Source organism: Leuciscus leuciscus, assembly GCF_965113295.1.
Source record: "Leuciscus leuciscus genome assembly, chromosome: 17".
Taxonomy (NCBI): domain Eukaryota; kingdom Metazoa; phylum Chordata; class Actinopteri; order Cypriniformes; family Leuciscidae; genus Leuciscus; species Leuciscus leuciscus.
In genome coordinates this window covers 12537756-12562136 of record NC_138741.1, presented here as the reverse complement: position 1 = coordinate 12562136, position 24381 = coordinate 12537756, and the positions used below count along the sequence as shown (strand labels likewise).

Below are 24381 nucleotides of genomic sequence, written 5' to 3'. Positions count from 1 at the left end.
TTTCTTAATTTCTGCAACAATGTTGCTGTAAAATTAACTTATCCATGTACTGATTAAAATGCAGATAATGTAAAATACATAGATTTGAACTACAGTGCCATTGAAACTGGTACCAATGAACTCATTCATGCCATATCAAACAGAAGCCATTCACAGTATTGTGTGAATAAGAATAGCACAATGACAGTGGAATCTTGTAGCCTATTTATAAGTTTTGACAAATCATCAGATCTGGTGATTTGTAAATATATAGACTTTATTATATCTCTATTTTATTTGGTTAAAAACAAACAAGCAAAACAAAAACAAAACACTATTTATGAATAGTTTGTCGGTTATGCTCGAGACACTTGTGGACTAATGGCTTTAGGACCCTGCAGAGCACCCATATAAAACACGTGGAGATTTAAGCAGCACTCTCCCAAAGAATCAACACTTCACCAAAGCAGGAGACCTAACCATTATCTCTTCGTATCCGTACGTGTGCTCCTTGCTTTTGTTTACACTCTGCATGTGTGACACGGGACAGTGTGTGAACACAGTTGAGCACAAGATTTCAGCACTATTGGCGGCTTTGTAAAGTTTTTCTGACAGCTCTATCGCGGGTCTGTAGACCACCCTCCTCCCCTAGCTCCCCTGTGGATTTAATCGTATTGCAGGAAGTCCCTCACATCCTCTCCTCCTGCGCCGTGTGTGTGTGTATTTGTGTGTTTCTGTGTGGGTATATTATGAAGATCTCATCATAAGGAGCCGGGCATCATGAGGATCTCCCGGCGTATGGAGAACTGGTGCCTCATGAGCGGACTGCGCGCTTTTGTGCTGCTGATAGTGGGACTGACAGCTGGCGTCTCCACTCATCACTCATCCGACGGTAAGACACTTCATATTAGTGCTTATCTTACTACTGAACGTTTACATTGAGTAAAACTAATATAAAAATTAAAGTACTGTAAGTGCTTTGTTAATAGGCTGCATGCGCTCACATGGGCAGTAGACCTTTGTAATAATATAATCCTAAACCCTAAATAATATAACCCTATAATATAACCCTAAAGGGTACATATTAGTATCTTATAAAGCTTTTAAGGGTGCACCATTTGAGGGTACTGCCTCAGTGACAAGCTGGTGTACCCCTACTATTTTTGAAAATGTTTGCTAAACTGTGTTACTGTATCCATTTAAACACATAATGATGACAATAATCATAATTTAAAAGTTATAACCCATGCACATATTGTATGTTTAAAGGATGCAAGAGTTTGATTTAAGTAATTTTGTGAAGAATACATTAAAACACATGAAGAGAGTTGCTGAATGAGAAACATAGGAAACCTTGTGTGTATGAGAATGAATAACAATAGAAGGAAAGAGCAGAGGTGCACATTTACATGATGTGGCTTTAGGAGATACATTCAACAGTGACCATTTAAACACATGTCTGGATGTCCTGTTGTTGTATATAAATAACTAAAATGATGGGTTCAAAGATGTACCTTTGAGGGTACTTCCCATTGACAAGCTGTTGAACCTCTAAAGGTACAATGAAATGTTAATAACATAATATTTAAATATTTAAGTAATGTAGTATAATATTTAATAATGCAAAAATAAATAAATAATCCCATGAAGAGATTATGCTAACCCCTGCTAGGACTTCAGATGATGCCAACTCAGAATCGACATGGTGGCAAATTTTATATACTGGATATTGTAAGCATTATGATCACAACTTGAAATTACTGCTTTAAAGAGATAATTGTCTCTGCCTAAATGAATACATGATCTTAGCTCACTGCATTATTTGTATTATCTTAAAACTGTACATTTCTGGACATGGACATTTCTTGGATACAGTCACTTCTGATAACAAATTGCTCTAAATTGTAATGCAGAAACATGCATTTTCTGTAAAGCTGCTTTGAAATGATATCTATTGTGAAAAGTGCTACACAAATAAACATAAATTGTACAAATAATTGTACAACACTGAAGGCATACTATTTCTTAATGACTTCTCTTGTATTTATGACTGTACCATGAGAACACACGTAAAGGCACTGACTATTATTTACTTTACAGTCATAGATGTTGGTGGTGAAAATTGGCTACTTTATATACAGTGCACTTGATCCAGTGATATATATTTCGTGTTCAACAAAACACTTCTGCTTGTCAGAACTCTAGTTTAATGAGGTCAGTGGAATTACGTTTAAAATAGGCTTTGTTTTTGGCATGTACATGTGCTGCATTTATTTCACTGTGGCAGATGGCTGGCGTAAAAGGTGTGAGTTTGTTAAGGTTTGTCAGTTAAGGTTAAGTTTTCTCTTTCACTGGTCAGTTTCACACAGGGCTGGACTGGCCATCGGGCATACCGGGCATTTGCCCGGTGGGCCGACGTGCTTTTTGGGCCGATACATCTCATACTCATACATAATTTTTATTATTTTTCTATTTTTTTTTTTTTTTAACGGCCCATAAAATTTGTACATCGGCGGCCCATTCGTTTTGTTTTGCTTAATTGGCGGCGCTGGGTTTGTGCCGGTGTAATGCAGTGGTCAAAAAAAGTCAGTGTTATTTTTTTTTTTTCTGACAGACCAGCCCATGAAACACGTAGATCAGCGGCCCATTGGTTCTTTTCTTGATTGACACTGGGCTGGCCCAATCACAACTTTAAACTAGTGAGCGCGCGTGCAGCAGTTTCAGTTGTATCTGTCAAAGTAGTCTGCGAGATGGAGAAGAAACGCAAGGATTGTGCAGAGAAATAGCGTGAAAAAATTGAACCAGGCCCTTAAAGCAGACACTGTAAAATGTGTCAAAATATATGTTTTCTGCCCTTCATCAGCTCCTGTGATGATGATGATAGTGAGGAGGATCAGGAGAGAGATGAGAAAGTGTAGAGCCTGCGGTAAGCAGAACTACTTTCAAAACACTTAAGCTATGTCATGATCGAGTGTAGGAACCCATAACCCAGTTACAGATTATTTCCACATTGCATAGTTGACGATTACATAGACAGTATATAAAGACGATTACCGCAATTCACTAGAAATTTAATGAGAGGCGTTTGTAAACCATGTTTTCCGCCAAAATAAAAGCTTGATGCAGTTTGCGTCAAAATAAAAGATCATGTGCTTATCTCTTTCAAGTATAGAAATTGGTCCAAAACTAATTATGAAAGTTTCCTTTATTTTTTAGTGCATTTGTTTTACAAAATATGGCTATTACTGTCATTGGATTAATATTATAACTATTATTATGTAGTAGGTGTAATGTAAATAGACACTGTAACTAAAAGAGGTTTGAATTTTTCGTTTAATTTGCACACTGAATATGGGTTGGAGATTTTAATTTTGAACTCTCAAAGTGCACCAGATTGATGAATTTAACATTAAAATGCACAACATTTTCTCACGTGGGGGCATGCCCCCGGACCTCCCTAGAAGAACCAAGGTCCACCCACCACAGTTTTACCAAAAATCCTGTGAGAAACACTGGTATTGCTATGCCATTGCAGCTTATAGCTTGTTTTAGGATTCATCACTGTGGAGTATAGTTCAACTGTATTAATTAATAAATGTCAAATTTTCACTCGTTCCTATACTCACTCATGACATGGCATTAGTGGTTTTAAGGAATAGGAGTTGGTATGCATATAATTAAGGGCGTGCAAAGATGGGTTGTGTTTATGATCATATAGTGGGCCAGTCTGGGCCAAAATGCCCGGGTCGATTTTTTGTCCCAGTCCAGCCCTGGTTTCACAGTTTAATTCATCAGATCATATTGTTCCTACAACACATCTGTTCTACACATCTCAGATTTTCTCCTCCTCTGCTCTCTCTCTCACTAGAGCGTACTCCTCTAAGCTGGTGTTCAGAAAGATAGTAATTACAGCAAAGGCAGGATGATAATATGTTTCAGAGCTTTGATTGCAGGGGACTCTTGAAACTCAGTTTGATCACAGCAAATGAAATAGAATGCAAAAAAAGGACCGTCTTATAATGTCTTTCATATGCCTTTTTATTTCATTTATGTTACTTGATTAACAGTGTCTTTGTGTGTATAGTTGTGTGTATAGAAGTATCTCAGCCACTGAGGGGTGCTGTCTTGAAACAACACCTTTTGAGGGCAGTATTTTGGCTTTGCACTTAGTTTGCGCTATGTGTGTGTGTGTGTGTGTGTGTGTGTGTGTGTGTGTGTGTGTGTGTGTGTGTGTGTGTGTGTGTGTGTGTGTGTGTGTGTGTGTGTGTGTGTGTGTGTGTGTGTGTGTGTGTTCATATTTCCTCTTGTTAGCACCTCATTCCCAGCGTTGACAACCTCCTAAAGTTAGCAGGTCTGACATGGTTTCACAGTATCACACATGACAGCAAAAATTACCTAGAGCTATTAAAATGCAATTTGAGACTATCCATCCATGGCTAATTTGTTTCTTGTGCTCTGACACTGTTTGTGTGTGCGTGTATGTGTGTTTATAATGTGTTCATCCATGGCTGAAATCCTTATAATCTGCCAAAGTGGGTGGAATTGCTGATCAAGTAGTCTAAAATTTTATTCGAAATCCCAAATATTATTGATCATGGCAGCAGGATAAGTGATCTTAATAAGTGAGTCATTCATTCATTCATTCAAAATGGCTGATTCAATCAGAAACAAAGCAAGTGACTGGTTGCATCTGATATCGCATGCTCTCTGAATAGGTACTTCTTTTAAGTAGTTCGCAACTGTTAAAAAGTATGTTCTATATAGAATGAATGCGTGTAGTATGAATGTAATGCGGATCGTTTTGTCTTTCCTTCTCTGTCTTTCACATATCCTCACCAGTGGCTAAAAGGGATAGTAAAGTGTCCATTGAATGCACACTTCAGATCTTGCTGGAAGTGGTTGGTCATCTGGGTAATTCTTGGCTTGCCTACTGTTTAATGAATACGGTGAATTTGGACATGCTACTCATTTTGCATAATTTTTTTCACCTACTATATAGTAGAGAAGCATGTACTGTATATTTGGATGCAGTCACTATCTTTTTGAATTGATTATTGAATCACTCACTCAAACCATTTGTTCAGAAAGGCAGATTTATTAAGTAATGCTTTGTTGGAAATTATTTTCGTTGGCATTCTAATAAAACAAAATGCCCCGAACAAACATATCCTCCAATGCGATTAAAATAAACCATCCACTTCTTTCCGAAGCTGGGATCCCTCTGAAGTCTGTACTGAGATGCAAACAAGCTGTTTAAACTGGACGCATCAAAGCAAACATTCATTCACTCTTTCATTTGTCCTGTTGTCGACAGACTCAAGTGCGAGTGGGCGGGCCCTATGGTGAGATGATGTATAACTATTCTTTGATGTCTTGCTCTGGGGTTAGTCAAATGCAGTGGGCACAACTCATTCTTAAGATGCGCTCTGTCTAGAGTTTGAGCACACAAAATTTCTATGGACACTGCAGTAGTTATAATATGATGTCGCACTCTGTGGCTTATTTAAAAAAAAACATAATTTAGCATACCAGTATAATACATCTAAAATGAAAAAGTATACAATCTAATACACTTTACTGCTATGTTGCAATCCTGCAAATTTTAAAGTTGAACTTTTAATTCAGCTAAGAGGTCACACCATGAAGTGTCAATCTTCTGTTAGTTATACATCGTCAAGTGATAATTCGCAGGCCAGTCTTCACCAGACATGAGCTTTGGAATACAGCAAAATTTGCATGAGCTTGCGTTTCCTTTCTCCCACATTCGCATGCGTATGAATGGAAATCAATGGAAGTCTAGTGTGACCACCCCTGTTGTAAACTCTGACAGAGAAAGAGGAACGCATTGATAAAATAGTGCTGAATCTGGTGGGAATTTCCGTTTAAATCTACAGTTCCCTTCCTGTGTATGTTTGTTTTTCATGTGAGAAAGAGATAGGTAGAGACACTTCTGTGGAGTTTTTGGGATAATGCTTTGTGTTGAAGGGTGATCACCAAATGTTGACACGTTTTTACCGCACCCGCTTGATTCTGGACCATGTGTGTGTTTGTGTTTCTGTTTAAAAGGATTCAGATTTGTCCCAGCAGCCACTTCACAGTGGCCTTGTCCTCCATGACCAATCCATTCTGCATGGGAGGGGTCTGGCTTTACCTTCTGTAGAGTGACACACACTATCACACGCATAAGCCAATCATCCTCATTGCACACACACGTTCAGGATTATCAAAAAGGACTTATTGCAAAATCTCTTGTGGATTGATGTAAAGCAGATGCATTAATTCTAATGTTCATTTCAAAATTGTCAGTGTTATAGTATAAGACACTGTAGTCTACTGAAACCACTTTCACTGTGTCTGAGTTTCTAAATGTTGAATGGACCCCTGTTGTTCTCTGCATTGATCCAGAGCTCAACACCTCCCTAAAGACACACACACACACGCACATACACACACACACACACACACACACAAACAAACAGACAGCCAAACAAACACACTGTCATTCACTGATTGGCAGAAAAGCCCAGTTATTGATTGTGGCTCAGACAATAGTGCTCAGTTTGTGCAGTCAGGTGGTGTACGGGTCTGAGCTCTTTGCACTCATTAGTCTTTCGCTGTCATTGTGTGTGTGTATGGTTTTCGCCAAACATGTTGTCAAAATGTCGGAGGTACTATTAAACAACTAAACTGTCATCAAAATTTACTTTATTTACATGTATTTGTGAATGTGTTGCATTTGTGCAGATATTTATTCAGGAATATATATTTAGTTAAAACAATTTTGATACAAAATATTCTTTACATTGTAGTTTGTACTTATTCATGAACACCAGCATATATTACTTGATGTTTAGTAATGAAAGTGTAAATAACTTTGGGACTAACTGAATTAATTAACAAGTGAACATGTTAACAAGCACAACAATATTACCATACGGGTCAGAAATTGGTTATATTTTGATTATTTATCAATGCAGGTCATGCAAGCATCTTGTTTTCAACATCTGATGTAACAGAATATTTACATCATATTGCCAGAAGTTTTGGGACGTCTGCCTTTACATGCAGATCCCATTCCTGATCCGTAGGGTTTAATGAGTTGGCCCAGCCTTTGCAGCTATAACAGCTTCAACTCTTCTGGGAAGGCTTTCCACAAGGTTTAGGATTGTGTTTATGGGAATTTTTGACCATTCTTCTAGAGGCGCATTTCTGAGGTCAGGCACTGATGTTGGACGAGAAGGCCTGGTTTGAAGTCTCCACTCTAATTCATCCCAAAGGTGTTCTATTGGGTTGACGTCAGGACTCTGTACAGGCCAGTCAAGTTCCTCCACACCAAACTTGCTCATCCATGTTTTTATGGACCTTGCTTTGTGCACTGGTGCGCAGTCATGTTGGAAAAGGAAAGGGCCATTCCCAAACTGTTCCCACAAAAGCAAATCCTTCCACTTTGTTATAATACCACTAACAGTTGACAGTGGAATATTTAGTAATGAGGAAATTTCACAAATTGACTTATTGCACAGGTGGCAACCTATCACGGTACCACGCTTGAATTCAGAGCGACCCATTCTTTCACAAATGTTTGTAGAAGCAGTCTGCATGCCTAGGTGCTTGATTTTATACAACTGTGGCCATGGAAGTGATTCGAACACCTGAAATCAATGATTTAGAGGGGTGTCGCAGTACTTTTAGCAATATAGCGGATTTATATTTGTGCTTGTTCATAAGCAACTAATTCTGAGATGATTAAAATTATAATAAAAAAGTTAGATGAAGAGATTCACAACCCTTAAGAGAAGCGAGTTCATGAATCGAAAAATACAGAAGGGCGAAAGTCAACAGTGTAATAGATGGCAGATCAAAATAGGGGGGAAATAACATCTTTGTTTATTTAAACAGCATCAATTTGATAAATAGTAGCCTAGAACCTCAGTGTATCAGAAATATGGGGGGAACAGAATCCGACTGCAAAAAAAAAAGAGCTGTACTATCTCCCAATGATGAGAGATGTTGATGTATCGGCTTAAAATATGCTTATTCTATTCTGTGTGTGGATGGAGCTTAACTTGCATCAGTTTAAAAAAAAATTTTTTTTTTTTTTGCCTTTTATTGTGATAGGACAGTATAGTATCAAGAAAGTTCGGCGACCCGGGACTTGAACTCGGGTCGCCCAAAGCTAAAAAAATATATATTTTTGGGGCACTGACCACTAGGCTATTAAGGCTAGTATTTTGCTGCAATTTGATAAATATTAGAACCTTATTGTGTAATAAACATAGGGGGAACAGAATCCGATGGCAAATAGTTCAACTGTCGAAATCCGTTCCCCCACCCCAATGATGAGAGATACTGATGTATCGGCTTGAAATATGCTTATTCTATTCTGTGTGTGGATGGAGCTTATCTTGCATCAGTTTAAAGAATATCCTTTTTTTTGCCTTTTATTATGATAGGACAGTATAGTATCAAGAAAGTTTGACGACCCGGGACTTGAACTCAGGTCGCAATAAGCTGAAAAACAATGAATGTCAGTGCAGAGTGCACTGACCCCTAGGCTATTGGGTCTAGTGATCATCTGCAGTGTGATAAATATTAGAACCTCATTGTGTAAGAAACATAAGGGGAACAGAATCCGACGGCAAATAGTTCAGCTGTCGAAATCCGTTCCCCCTCCCAAAGATGATAGATGTTGATGTATCGGCTTGAAATATGCTTATTCTATTCTGTGTGTGGATGGAGCTTAAAGTATAATCACTGTATTTATATTCCAACAGCTGAAACTCTGGAGCATGTAAAACGCTAGGTTTAACGAGAATATGGACCTTGATTGAAGAATAATGTGCATTTATGTTCATTAATTGCATAGTTTATTTATTTTAAGGTGATTTAATGAAATGGAAGTCCTTTAGGAATATTTAGAAATTTAGAAAATTATTGTCGGTCCGTCCGTCCATCCATCCATCCACATTTTTAAATGAGACCTTTATTAATTATCTGAGATAAATGTTCCCTCTTTTCCTTCATTCCTTATTTTATTTTTAAATTTGGATATGAATCCAGTAGTATATTAATTGATTAAAATAGAAAACCAATGTTTGGAGATGAATATATGTTCCCCAGGATAAATGAACATCAGAAGTCCTTAACCATAAAGGGCCACTGTTTAAAGAGTCTAATATAATAAGATGTCACTCATAGTCAGCCTCAACCATTTAAGCTGTCAATCTTCCAAACTCTCTCATTTCTTCCCTCGTCACTGAGCCTCAAATTCATAATCTGTAGCTACACATCAATAGCAGTGAGCTCAGTGAGCGAGAGAATGACAGAGTGAGAGAGAGAGATTATTATAGCAAGGTCACAAAGTCTATAGATTCTCTCAGTCAGTAATCTCCCTTCATTCACACCATCACACCCGCATTAGCCATTTACCAACACACTCACTCTCTCTCGAACTGACACACACCCTCTTAATCTCCAGTTCTCTCCGCTCACTATCGCGCTTTCCTCTTTCAATCTCTCACCTCTCGTCCTGTTTCAGTTGCTGACTCTCAAAGTGCTGACGGTGCTTTTCCAGGCTGTTAGGAGAGTACTAATGTATTCATCTCATCCACTCAGAAACCTGAAGACGCTGCAAACAAGAAACTTATCATTAACTTGTCTGCCTAGTGGTAGAAGAAAGTCCTCATTACTGATTCTGAATATGAGATACTTTAAAAGTGACTGCTGACAGGTGTCCGCTAGCTTTTTCAGTATGACTGAACTGTGATCGCTGGTTGCGTTGTATTCTTTAAGCGCTTGATTTGCTAAAGGATTTATGCAAATCTGGTCATTTGCATTTGAAAAAAGTTCAACTTATCTGAACTTGTTTGAATTTCAATGAATCAGTTGAACAGGTTCACACATTTAATGATTCAAAAATGACAGAAATTAATATTATTTCTGTGAATATGAACCAATTGCTGCAGTTATGGCTCACAGATCCAATAATTCGGTCAGATTTGAGTCTAAAGTTAACAGATCAGTTCTTTGGTCTTGTATGATTCACAATGACGCATGAACTGTGCTGACTCCTAATGAGCTTTCATTAGTAGCTCAAACAGTAGAGTGTTGGCGCTTGCAATGCCTAGGTCATGGGTTCGATTCCCAGGGAAAGCAAGAACTGATAAGAATGTAAAATGTGTACCCTGAAATGCAATATAAGTCGCTTTGGATAAAAGCGTTTGCCAAATGCATAAATGTAAGTATTCATAATAATAAAGTTGGATTCAGCATTTAACTATTTAAGCTCTATCCAGTGTGTGTGACTGGTACATTAGACCCCTGTCTCATTAAATAGGCATTTTGAGCTGGGCTATGATATAGGGGAGAGCGGGGCACAACCTAACGCTTTTTGACTTTCTCAGTTTGTGTAAATCTACTTATGGTTCAGAGTATTTATTTTTTCCCACATTAATTTCCCACATGTCTAGTACAATTATGTGGTTTTGTTTTATTATTACAGTATATACTTTTTTCTTGACATACCCCGAAAGAATGGAAGTGAAATGTGACAACATGCCCCATAGGTGGGGTACATTGTAACATGTGAGGGGCACATTGTAACATAACATATGACAGCTTAAAATGTTATCTGATCTAATAAAAAATATATACAAAACAAACTAAAATATTTTCTAAATAAAATACAATTAAAAAACTTTTTCATATTAAATAATGGAAATTTTTTATAATTAAAAATATAAACACATTTTTGAGTTTTGACTATGAACACATGAAAACACAGCTATACAACATAGTTCAAAACAAATAAATAATTAGTAATTTCTGAACATTGACTCTCAGTCTTTATTCACCTTTTTCTCACGTTTTCTCAATAAAATTAATAAAAGTATAGAATATAATAGCATATTTCTAATAGGGGCACATTGTAACGCAGTGTTACAACATGCCCCCGCCTGCACAACTGGGATTTAAACCCTGCTAGTGTCTTCTGCTAGTTAGCGAAGCATTAAAGAACTATCTCAACTGTTAAATAACATATTGGAGATTAAAATAATATCAGATTTGTCTTATTTTAAATAAACACAAAAAATAGAGATGAAAATTTAACTTAAGTAAGAAATTTATTTTTGCAATGGTTTAATAAATGTCTATGGATATCTTCCAAAAAAAAATTTAATTTTGGCGGAATTTTTTTTTCTATATAGTGTTGATATGGCAACTAGTAAATACACAAAGTTTCGTCATCCAAGCATGTGCGGAAGTATTTAAAACAAGCGTGTTACAACAAGCCCCGCGTTAGGTTGTGCCCCGCGCTCCCCTATGTCAAATTGCAAAAAAAAAAAAAAAAAAAAAGGTAAGTAAGTACAAGTTTTGTACTTCTACCCAAGTAGAAGTTTAAACATCTATTGGAAAAAGTTTACTTAAAAATGATCACTCCTCTGTGATCAAAACCATGGATGTAAAATCTGACCGGAGCATGTGCGAATAATCATGCCTGTCAATTTCCGTGAATTTCGCAGAAAGTTCACACCATTACAAACATGTGCAGTGGTTCCCACACATGTCATTAAAATTCCCACATAAAAGCTGCTAAACATCTTGGACTTTTCCTTTGTGGTCTGTTTAAAACATAAATTGGGCTTTGTATCAATAAAGAGAATATAACCAAAAATGTTAGATAAATAATTACTGAGCAGCATTTAATTTATGCATTTATGGTGTTTTTATTTTATTTTACCTCAAATATTTGCTTTATTTCCTCTCTCTGGCCCCAAACTGATCCAACAGAACATCTATAAAGCACTCAAGCTTCATTATATTGTGACCTGAAGAATTGTTTGGCCTGCTGCTATCAGTGCTGTATTTAGTTAGAAGCCTCAATGGAATTTCATTATGTTCAATAAAACACATCCGTATGCGCATGCGTGTAAGCCCACACACACATTCTCTGGGGTTTTCACGCTGACACTAGACTAATAAATCTGGTCAAGTCATCAGCCCTGGCTTCAAATAGCTTGAATGTGATATGGATGTGAAGGAAAGGAAAAGCTCAAGGTACACTTATCTACATTCTGAAGGAATGATAGTGGAGGCGTATTACCAATGCAAGATACGGAAATGTCGAAATAAAAAAAAATTCAGGACAAATAATCAGCTGGGGGAAATATTGTGATGATTATTTTTAATTAATCGAGAGAAGCAGAAATCATTATCACGATTAAAATACGATTAATCGTGCAGCCCTACTGTCTGGGTGTTGTCTAGCTACTTAATATTCTACTCATTTGACATACTTCTTTTTGCATACCAAGCAGGGATGTACGCATATAGAGTGCAACAATGACTGTCCACTTTTTCAGCAGCCTTGGTTCCGGAAGAATTTTCCCCATTATTTTCCTCCATAGGGATTTAAAAAAAAAAGGAAAAAAAAGCCATAAACCAAACTAACCAGCCCTGAGAATAACAAAGACATTACACACTTTGTTTTGAAGCAAAAAAATATATATTTAAAAAGCAAACAATGCTAGACAATGAACTATGCAGCCCATGATGCAGTATACAAGATGGAATCAAATAAAAAAACAATGACAATAAAACAGAAGCATATTGATTAATTACCTCAGAGATCATGGTTGTCTTGAGAAGTTTATTCTTATTAACCAGTTTGTGTGAAGAAAGTAAATGGAATGTTTACTTCCAGAACCCGGCTGATGTGCTTTGCTTACATGAAGGGAGAGCAGCTTTAACCACAGCTAGACACTGTACAAAAACATATTGTTATTGACGGAAGGCTGGTGTGTGAATTCCGGTGACAATGAAATGCATTGAGCTCTGGTGATTTTGCTGATGTGGCTTGTGACTGTTTTGCATTATGATGAGAGGTATTACCATGGTTTTTGAAGTCCCTTCAATACCATGAAAATAAATATCACATGAATATTAGCCACTTTTCAGTTCTACTGCATATTTTAAAGTACATGGTTTTATTATCCGATAGCATTACTGTAGTGTGTCACTGCCATTTTTTTAAAGGTAGTTTTTGGTGTAATATTTATTAGATGATTTGGTGTAATATTAATTAGGTTATTTGGTGTAATATTAATTAATTGATGTAAAATGACTTACTGTATATTATCTATCCATTTGTATGTTTAGTTTATTTCTTGCATGCATGAATAGGTCAAAATCATGACGATGTATTACTCTTTTCCTGATTACACACAAATGCCAGTTTTATGCAAGTGTGCAAAGCTTAACTGAATCCTTGGACAAAAACAGCAGAAGGAGAGGGAAGGGTAAATGACAACGACAGAAAGGAAATTAGGTCTGGGGGTGGGGGGGCTGGGGACTGACATTGCCACTTCCTGTCTCCCTCAGAATGCTGAATCGTGGGTAATAATGGGTGTCTGAGAAACCAGCAGCAGAGAGCTATGAGCCCAGTGAGCCCAACAGATCGAATATGTGTTATTATGAGCTGACAAGTTTCTCATTGAGTATTTTCTCTATTAATGGCTAACCATGGCATACTAGTCCACTTCGTATGTGTGTTTAGGAGCTGTTTGGTTCCTATAGTGTCCCATTGCAATGATTTTGTGATCATATCATTTTGTTCTAGGATTTGAGTATCTTTGTTCTGACCTTTACCAAAAGTACTATGCCATAGTTGTGGTACTGAATGGGAAGGCTGGGTATTGATTGACACAATTAATTTCAATTTTGATTCACAAGCTTGCATTTTGATTCGATTGCAATATTGATTTAAGTTGATTCAATATAGATTGACTTGGATATACATCAGGTACAGTACATGTTAATTTTGTTAAGCTTGTAGCATACATGAAATAACCCCCGAAGCAGATCTATACAGGTGGAGCTGGGGAAGATGGAGGGTTTCTGAAAGCGCACTGCAGACTGCTAACAGCAAACAATGCCACGGATTTGAATGTTAAACAGCAAGCTCATTGGCTGCTGATGCCTCAGTGACCAATCAGCTGTGCTATGTAGATAACAATGTAATCGCTAACAAATTGAGTTAAGGGTCAGGCTGCGCCATCTAGAGTTTCATCACAAAACTTTGTATTTATTGTTTGAATTTCATAATAAAACTAGTGCAGTGCCCGTGCAAAATCAATTAATAGTTAAGAGCATAATAGCCAATTTTAACATTGAGATCAGGCTATGTTTGACTTGTTGACTACTATCCACGACCGATAAAACAACGCTAAGCACAACAAAGGAGAACACATAATCAGCTAACTTGGTTGTTTCAATGATGAAAAGTAAGGATGGCTTACACTGGAAAGATGGGGATTTGCCGTCATGATCGGTAAGAGGAGAGTTAACCTCGTTTAAGCCTGCATAGCCTACATGGGCTGTCCTGTTGAATAGGCAGGGCAACTATTTAACATAGCATATTCAACATCACATAGTTACAGGCTAACTTCAGTGCGCATGACACAGTAATAACTTAGCATTGAGACCAGGCTATGCTTGAGCAAACAGTTTGTGAATAGGCTACTACACATGATGGCCGTGAAAGAGACTGTGAACGCATTGAATAGGATATATTTAGTTGGTGAAAAGCATAGGCTACTATTACACAGTAGCGGTAACGTTAAGCGCACCAGAATAAAATATAATATTCAGAAGAAAACAGTGTAGCTGACTTACAGATTCAGTTAACATCCACAAATGAATAAGCGCGACGATTCGGGGAGCAGGCTACACAGTGAACTCAGAGAAAATGCTACTTAAGCTCTGCTGCTTTCTTCGACCCTCTCTGTCTCTGGTCCTGCGCTGTGCTCACTCAGTGTCAGTGTGAGAGGGGGAGTGGCCAGCGGCTAGGGCGGCAAAAGCCAATGTGTGCTTCTTTTACTGATATATTTACCGATATCTTTTGCATTTCTAATCCAAACAATGTCAAACTTGGGACTGCACTTACTTGTGCCCGTAGCAAGACATCTGTCAAGTTTGTAATCCATCGGAATAATGGTTCGAGAGATATGTGAATAACAGACACACAGACAGAAAGACGTTCCTGTAATTTATAAATAGATGGACAGAATCTGAAAGCTGAGAATCTGTAAATTGTTATTTATTGGATGGGCTGTGCGCTACAACAAATAATGTTTAGTGAAGTTTTGTTCACACAACAGCTAAAAACAGCACAGACTAAAAGATCAATTATTGGGATTTAGGAATCGATGGTTCATCAAAATGATAATCGATTAAAAATGAGAAGTCATTTTTAACCTAGCCCTACTAAATGGTAATACAGTGGTACCTGGATTTAATCCATGATTGATTTAAAATAACTATTTAACTGAATAATTACCATATTCATGCATTTATGGTAGCCCAAACTATTTAAAAAAAATACAATGAAATGAGCATAATACATGTCCAAACTCTACACCTTACCTCGCATTTAGATAAACAGGGAGACATAATGGATGGCTCTCGTCTCTTTGTGAAGGTGGAATAACAAAGTTCTTTATGACCCTCAGGATTTCTTTTATAAAGATTTAGATGCAAAAAGAAAGGCATGAGAGTATATAATAAATAAATGCAAATATTTTTTGTGTAATGGCCACTAAATTTGGGCAAATGTCACAAACAATGCAAAAGTATTTGACTGCAGAATGTTGCGATTGACCTATCAAATTCAAGTTTTCTGTCTAATTAATTATAAAAATTAAAAATATAAAAAATATATCTTGACTGGAATCATTTTCCTTCAGAATGCAGATGACGTGTGTGTGTGTGTGTGTGTGTGTGTGTGTGTGTGTGTGTGTGTGTGTGTGTGTGTGTGTGTGTGTGTGTGTGTGTGTGTGTGTGTGTGTGTGTGTGTGTGTGTGTGTTGTCTGTGAGTCAGTGAGTCAGTGAGGGAGAGAAAGAAAGAAGGGAGGGATCCGGCCCTCAGAGAGATGAGAGAAAAAACATGTTGTGCTGTCACTCCACTGCTTCTGCCGCTCTTAAGGCTGCACTGCTCTATTGTGCGCCTCTGTGTCTCTCTTACACCCCCTCTCCGTTTCTTGCTCTTTCCATGTCTGTCGCCCTCATTCATAATGGATTCCGTAGTGTTGAGGTTCAGCTGAGGATGGAACGCTTTGGCCCTGTGGGGACACAACGCTTTCACTGAGGGGAAAGAAGAGAGAAGCCTTTTGATTTAGACTGATGACGCAACTACACTCACGAAACACAGAAGCAAGTCAAGTCAAGTTTATCATTCTTCTCATTACATGCCAGTGTGAAAAAAATTATGAATTTTTGTACTAAAAGAATAAGCTTTTTTTTTTTTTTTTTATCAAGGGCCTCAAACCTTTGGACCCCATTGTACTTCCTCTAGCTCATACAAATACTGACGTCAAATGATGACATGCACTCAGCATACTCATTCATTCACTGCATTGTTTTCCATACATTTTTTAGAGACTTGTTCAGAAATCAAATTGTAGCCCAACCTGAAATGCTAATTCATCAAGCATTCTTTTGATTCATCATAGTATACAGATAAAAGTGAATATAATTCTCTCGGGGTGCAGCCATGTTCACTTTACATCATTCGCAAGTATCAGAGTTTCCTTATGAGATGATAAATTGAAATTCTAATTTCTAACATCAAGTGCAGGTCTGTTGCACATTTCCACGTTCAAATATGGCATTGAAAATTCAGACTTTATGAGTTGAATGGAACACAGCAGACAACTTAACTCCTTGTTATTTACACAGAAAGTTCTTTCAGTTCTCAAATACATGGACTTCCATTAATATTTGAAAATAATGCTTGCAAGGATGTGTGTTTATGTGCTTGAAGTATCATTGTATTCCATAACTGTATGCAGCAACATGTTAGCAATTAACATTTTAAAAGCACACAAACAATTTCATATTATAGACCACAATTGTCCCTTCAGTTCATCTGTCTCTTCAGGTAAAAGTCTCTTCTGGTAATATTGAAGCTTCACTACAAAACTTTTGCCTCTCTATCACCAAGTTACTTAGGTATAAGGTATACGTTGCTTAGCAAGTACTACATCTGCCTCCATAGTTTGAAATAGTTGGGTTCCAGAAGAATTAATCTCCATTTTCTCCATAGGAATTGATATTTAACGATAACTTTAAACCTTAAAAGAAAAATATAGATCTACTGGATGTTTAATCAATAAGCCATCAGCTACACAATATACTCAAACTACTACAGTACTGTATATATACAGTTTTATTAAACATTTAATATAACATTTTATTAAAGACTTTTTTCAAATCCCTATGGAATCAAGGCTGCTGAAAAGGTGATCAGGCACCGTTGCACTCTATACACTGTTTTTCAAAGTTGTAAAAAAGATTACTGGAGTATGTTTTACAAGAAAATGCTGTTGTAGTCTTTCTACTTCATAATGTCATGTTTGATTCAATGTGTTACTTGCTGTTTCTTTGTAATTATATGTGAAATTTACTAGAAATTTCTGATAGAAAATTGTTTAAAAGTAAATCCTACACCACATTTATTTGAGTATGGTAGACGGACGTTTTTCACAAGGTCACCAAATTTGTCCGACCATTCAAAATATAAATCATTATTGTAGTAGGCTAAGCATAGTGAATTGTGGTAAGGCAACAATTAAATGTTCAGTAATGGAATTTTGTTGCATAGGGCACCTTATTTTACTCATAATTTGAAAACTGCCATCTTAAAAAAAACTTTAGAAATCCTGAGGGAACCCATGACTTAAATACTAATTCTCTTCCAGGATTTCTATTGGGTTAATGGTCTTTAGCTTAGCGTCTGTTTATGCTGGTCCTAATTTACTGCAGCACTGCATACTCACTGCTGTCTTCAGTTTGCAATTCCACATTTAACTGTTGGTCATTTGAACTTTTTGCCTCCAGTACACATACACACAGAGAGAGAGAGAGAGAGAGAGCTCAGCAGCACCGCATATTGTGTCTCTGGTATCCACTGCAACACTAATGGGAGTTTGTTTTTGTTTGTTTTTTTGTCGCTTGTGCAGGGAGGCAACTAAAAAGTGTGCTCGACAAACTGAAACACTACCACACCATGGCACCGCTACTGCTGGAAGGAACAGAGCAGCGCCCAATCAGCTGGCTCCGCTCCAGGGTAAGAAAGAGCACTGTATATATTGTTGCTCACCATTTTCCAAATTTTTCCCTAAACCTCTAGAAAGTCATTTGCACTTCCATCATGATGTCTCGTTGCCAGTGTTTATTTATGTTTTTATATGAGTTTTTGATTTGGAATAGCACTGACTTGCATACACTCTTTTTAAATGAATAATATATTGAGTCCAGTGCAAGTTCACTTCAGTTCGGAATGGTATAACATTAGACTACGGTACAAATTAGTTCACAATGTATGACTCCCATAGTCAGTATCATTATTGAGCCACAGCCTTTTAGCTCTAAAAGGGTCATTTGTGAAAATGAGTGAAAGGCCTGACTGCCAAACGGCACCAGAGGCACAAAGGCTGAGTGATGAGGTGATGAATCTTGAAAACTGTTTTGGAGTACATTAGATTAGATTAAGTGCCTGAAGCCGTGGTGACATTGTCGCAAAAAGTCACATGGTCTTTGTCATTAAGGCTTAATTGATTCCAGTCTCCGCACTGAGTTACTTGAGCTCCAGTGAATATTACAGTCAAACATCTTCAGTAGCTCAGAGCAATGTCTGATTCTGGCACATGGCACTTAGAGTCCATTTCACTGCCTGTTTCGGAGGCTTAGGCATCGAAAACTTGACACCCAGAGCTTTTCATAACTGTCTGAGATGTTGGGAATGTCTTTAATGCATTGTTAGGAAAAAGTTTTGTATGTCATGAAAATGCAGTGCTAGCGAATGGTTGGCTTTGCTTTGCTTTGCAATAGGTGATTGCTATTAAACATTTGCAGGTGGAGATTGAGGTTATGGTGAGGGTAGTGTATTTCAGGGAGGAAATTCCACTCAGAATAAAGGACCTGTCGGTCTGCACCACGAGTGGCCCGACTGATGGCCTAAAGCCAAATCAGTCCAGCTGGAGTAATGGAGGAAGATTTGCTCTCTCAGCTGTTTAGTAAGAAAAAAAAGAGTTATTCAGAAATATTTCAGGAGTTTAAAAACTTTTTTTTTGCAATTTAAAAAATTAAATAAAAAATAATAATAATAATAATGTGCACAGAAAACACAGAAGAATACAGATGTACTGTAAACACATGGAATTATCATAGAGCCATGCCCAAAAAAACTAAGTATTATCATGGTACTTTTTGTAAGTAAACACATATTTGGACATAAACACACACACACACACACACACACACACACACACACACACACACACACACACACACACACAAAACAGTAAGATAATACCATAAATTACAACGATGCAATTGTACATTAGGTTGCGAAAAACACATATATTGTATCATATAGGCTAGGAAAAGCCATATATAAAATTCACAATAAAATCTAAGAACATTTACAGCATAGAGGTCCACCCCGATTCACCAAGATACACTCACTTGAACATTTCTGGCAACACTGCTGGCTTGTTTAATTTATCATAAATTATCAAGAATTGGTTTATGTTTAAATGATATTTGTGCGTACAACTCAGTTCATATTCCTCATGTCTTTGGATGAGTCGAGTGAATGAAGATGCAGTAGCTATACATGAACACACAAGCTTTGGCCCTGTGCAGTGCTTGACACATTATTATGTGCAAAATGACATTTGGAGGGCTTCGTTTTGGCTCTATGTCTCTGTCTGGTGCGCTGGATAAAAACCTGAGGTCATTTAAAGGTGTGAAGGCTGTGTGTGTGTGTGTGTGTGTGTGTGTGTGTGTGTGTGTGTGTGTGTGTGTGTGTGTGTGTGTGTGTGTGTGTGTGTGTGTGTGTGTGTGTGTGTGTGTGTGTGTGTGTGTGTGTGTGTGTGTGTGTGTGTGTGTGTGTGTGTGTGTGTGTGTGTGTGTGTGTGTGTGTGTGTGTGTGTGTTTCAATTGGGAAGCTGCAGGGTTTAGAGTAAATTGGTTGAAACAGGAAAACAGGACATGAAGTGATTGTTTTGTTTTTCATTTATTTAGACACCTCCTGCTTCGCTGCGCATCCTAATCCTAGCAGAAGGACAACAGCTGATTTTATCTGTGGAGAAGAACCAGTAAGTCTCCCTCGCAACACTCCTGACTCTTAAATGGCCACACACATGATCAGACACACAGTGTTTTTTTACAAAACCACATGCTCAACCGAAAAAGTAACTTAAGCTATCATTAGGCAGCTATCATATGGCTTCAGAAGACTGAATATATAGCGCACAAGCTTAAATAGCTTAAAAGCGCCAGTCCTGTAACTGCATGGAAAAGAGCGATTAGCACAGGGTTTATTTCAGCATTATTGACCAACACGCACAAAGTAATGCCACCATGATGTAACACTTTCTTATTTAATATTTAATGTATTTTATATTGCAATACATTTTGCAAAAAAATGTTGGGCTAAAACAGTAAATGGCTAATGCAGTAAGAGGCACTCTACAGCTTGAAGCATTAAGCAGCTGAAACCTTAAAAAGCTCTATAAATGTCTATTTTTCCCCCTCTCTCCGCTGTCTTTTTACCAAGGTTGTACACTATTTACAATTGAACTGAAAACTCACTTAAATTCCTGAATTTCAAATGTAAACCTGAACTGAAGTAGAAAACTGGATATATAATTATGTTTGGCATTGATATGTACTTATGATATCTTTGCATATATGAGTTAGCCCACATGCAAATGAATTATATGTAAATATTGTCATATGAAGTAAAAACATATGGATGTATATAGAATTAAAATGAAAATGTATATTTAATTTTTATATATTTACATATATCTAATCCTTATAAAAATATTTATGTATGTATACATAAATATATTTTTGACATGTACATCTGTTCGTCTTTGTATAAATGTGTGTTTAATATGCAAATTACACATTGTATATTTACATATGTTTAAAAAAACATGAATGTTAAAAGTAACACATATTGGGCCATAATAGATAGACAGGCAGACAGAAAGAACCAACGAGCCAACAAAGAAACTCCAGGGACGTCTGATACAGGCTGACCTTCTCTGTACATTAAGCTGAGTTCAACTCTTTCCCATGCACAGTAAAAACCCGCAACAAATAACATCACTCATCCAGATATATAAAAGCACAACCTAGAGGAAAGACACTCATAAAGCTTTGTGTGCCCATCATCACAGCCATCACAACCATCAATACACCACTATACAAACATATTTGGATGGTTTTTGAAATCCGATGCAATTCCACAGTGTTTTATATGAGCCTTTTTTTACAAACAAGTGTCAGTTCTTGAAAGCTTTCTTACACATGCAAAGTGATTCACTGCATATTAATGGCAGATGAACAAGTGGCAACACCGCAACAAATAAAACAGCCTGTGTGGATCTTTTCAAGCCACTGTAAAATTAAAGATCTCATTTATTCACTCGAGTGCATTTGATAAAAGAGCTTTGATAGTTCCCATCTTTCTCTGAATTTTGTCTAACCTCATCCTGAACTCATTTCTGATTCATTCATTTCATAATCATTGTTGTTTTACCCTATGGATTTGTCCTCCCTGTATTCTCTAAGCACAGATCAGCAATACAACACAGTCTAAACAACAGTCTTGAACTCGGTTTAACTCACAACAAACAAAAAGCAATGCTGACTTTGATTGCTCATCCAAAGGATTTCCAAAATAAATGGCTTAGGACTGTGTGCGGTGGCGATTGAGGCTTCAGAGCTTGACTGTCAGAGACTCTGAGATTTGAAGCGAACACTATAACGCTAAAAGACTCTAATCAGCAGCTGCCCAGTGAAGTTGTAGCTTTGCTCCACTTAATTTGCTGAATTCTCTTAAGGGCCACGTTCTTCTCAAGACTGAGTGAAAACACTTACCATAAATTAGGAAAAAGCCAGTCACAGTGAGAGCATGTGTACAGTGTTTTAGGCCTCTTGAAGCCACATAATTTAGCATTGTTGTGAAGTTAACATGAAATAGCTTGCCAACCTACAAGCTACTCATGTCCACTGGCACGGAGCGAGCGGAGCGGAGCGAGCGTTTTCAATTAATTCCTATGGAAGTTGAGCTTCACGCTCGCGCAGTGCCTTGTGGGATTGACAGCGGACCGGAGAAAGCGTTGAGAGCGTCAAAAGGTTGGGCAGTTCTCGACTTTATGAAAATATCAAGCGAAAAACGCGATCGGCAGCCAATTGCTGTGAGGTTCGGGATGTGACGTCTGTCTTTAGAGTTTAAAAATATGCAGATTGTGCCTGTGTTATTGCTGGATTTAGTACGTAAATCGTTGTTATATATATGTTAAATCTGACCTGATCAGCTAATCAAGTCCTTCAGGCTTATTTGAAAACTGCAGGTGTGTGTGTGTTGAAGCAGGGTTGGAACAAAACTCTGTAGGGCTGTGGCCCTCCAGGAACTGAGTTTGACACCTGTGGTCTAGTGGCTCGGATCTCGTGTTTGCCGAGGCAGCGCGTAGATTACGGTTTTGCAATAAGAATCTAATGGCTCAGATCTTGCGTTTGCTGAGGCAGCGCGTAGATTATGGGTCTACATATCAATAAGAATCTAGTGGCTCATCTCGCGTTTGCCGAGGCAACGTGTAGATAATGGGTTCGCAATGTATATGCAGGGAACTGAGCATGCAGAAATTTCCTTTCTCTCTTTCTTTTATGATTGTGTGCAAACTAGTGTTTGCATACTATTATTTAGGCTATGGTTCTTTTTGTTTGAGATTATAATATGAATATTCAGCCTGTCATTCAGACCATGTATTCTTGTCTGCTTGTTTCTGGCTGCATTTAATTTTGACTAAATTAAATGTTAAATACTCTTCTGATTTGAAGTCTATATTAATACACTATATTCAGCCTTTCCCCGAGACTTTCTACTTGTCTGGTTGATATTTGGCTGCATTTAATTTTTGAGAAAATTAAATATGTACTCATCTTATCTTTGAGGACTTAGATGTCTGTATTATTATACTATTCAGCTTTTCATCCAGATCGTGTTTACTTTTCTGGTTGATATTTGGCTGTATTTGATTTTTGAGAAAATTAAATATACACTCATCTGATCTTTCAGGAGTCATTTAATTCTGAGGAAATAAATGGTGATTTCCTGGGGGGAAATGGATAACACCTCATTATATGGTGCCCATCTCCCTTCTGTGTCCTCCAGCGAGTTCTAGTCTCAGTGTCTGACTTTAGGGCTTTATAAGTCAGTAGCAATACCTTGTAATTAATACGGAACTTTATAGGTAACAAATGCAGTGATGATAAAATCGGTGTTATATGATCATATTTTCTTGATCTCGTAAGAACTCTAGCGGCGGCATTTTGGACTAACTGTAGCTTGTTTATTGAGGATGCAGGACAACCAGCTAATAAAGCATTACAGTAATCCAGTCTCGAGGTCATGAATGCATGAACTAACTTTTCTGCATCAGAAACTGATAGCATATTACGTAGCTTAGCAATGTTTCTAAGGTGGAAAAAGGCTGTTTTTGTAACATATGAAATATGATTTTCAAAAGACAGGTTGCAATCGAGTATAACGCCCAGGTCTTTTACTGTAGAGGATAAAGTAACAGGACATCCTATGATGTTAAAGTTGTATTGTGCGAGGTTTTGTGGGCGGTTTTTTGAACCGATAAGTATTACCTCTGTCTTGTCTGGATTTAATAAAAGAAAATTACGCGTCATCCAATCTTTTATATCTTTAACACACTCTGTCAATTTGGAAAATTTAGCGTTTTCATCCGGCCGTGATGAAATATATATTTGATGCAGTGTGTGTTTGTTATATCTATCTGAGTATAAATGGACACAAATGGCAAGGCCTATGTCTAACCACATTTGAGATCATAAATCCTCCCAACAGAGAGATTTCCCGCTTGGAAATTCCCCCTTTCTTATTGGTTGAGCCAACCCTGAAAGGTGGGAACTTTCTCAGGCTTTAAATGGTCTCTACACAAGCCCTTCTCTCTCTTGGCCTTCTCGGTACGTTCGCAAAGCTGTCCTGCGTGGCCACACTAGGCCCCAGGGCAGCAGGCCTTGGCCCACAACCAGCCATGTGCTCATTCTGGAGAGAGAGGACTCTCTCAACCAGAACAGAATCAGGAGTGTGGCACAATGTCTTCATTCAATGCAGAAGAAGTCCATCGCAACTCCAACCATCAACTCTTCCGTCTTCCTCCCTTCTCCTGTTTGCTCTGCGTGTCCTCTCCCCGTCCGTAGTGCGTAATCCGAGGGTAGCGGATCTGCACTTCCTGCCTGAAGACGAAGGCAGGGGCGCAGCCGACTCCCCCGGGAGGTAAGGACAGGACCATC

At 37.7% G+C, this 24381-nt stretch overlaps 1 protein-coding gene across 2 annotated transcripts in view; it reads left to right on the top strand.

The window, feature by feature from the left end:
• The first annotated feature begins 422 nt into the window (after window positions 1-422).
• adam12b (ADAM metallopeptidase domain 12b) overlaps window positions 423-24381 on the top strand; it is a 105687-nt gene continuing 81728 nt past the window's right edge. The window contains exons 1-3 of one of the 2 annotated variants that reach the window (XM_082142692.1): window positions 423-871; window positions 17997-18103; window positions 20065-20138. In XM_082142692.1, the coding sequence (XP_081998818.1) occupies window positions 760-871; window positions 17997-18103; window positions 20065-20138 (293 nt within the window). In that variant the 5' untranslated portion in view covers window positions 423-759. The remainder of the gene's footprint in view (window positions 872-17996; window positions 18104-20064; window positions 20139-24381) is intronic. The other variant, XM_082142693.1, reaches the window with a different exon arrangement.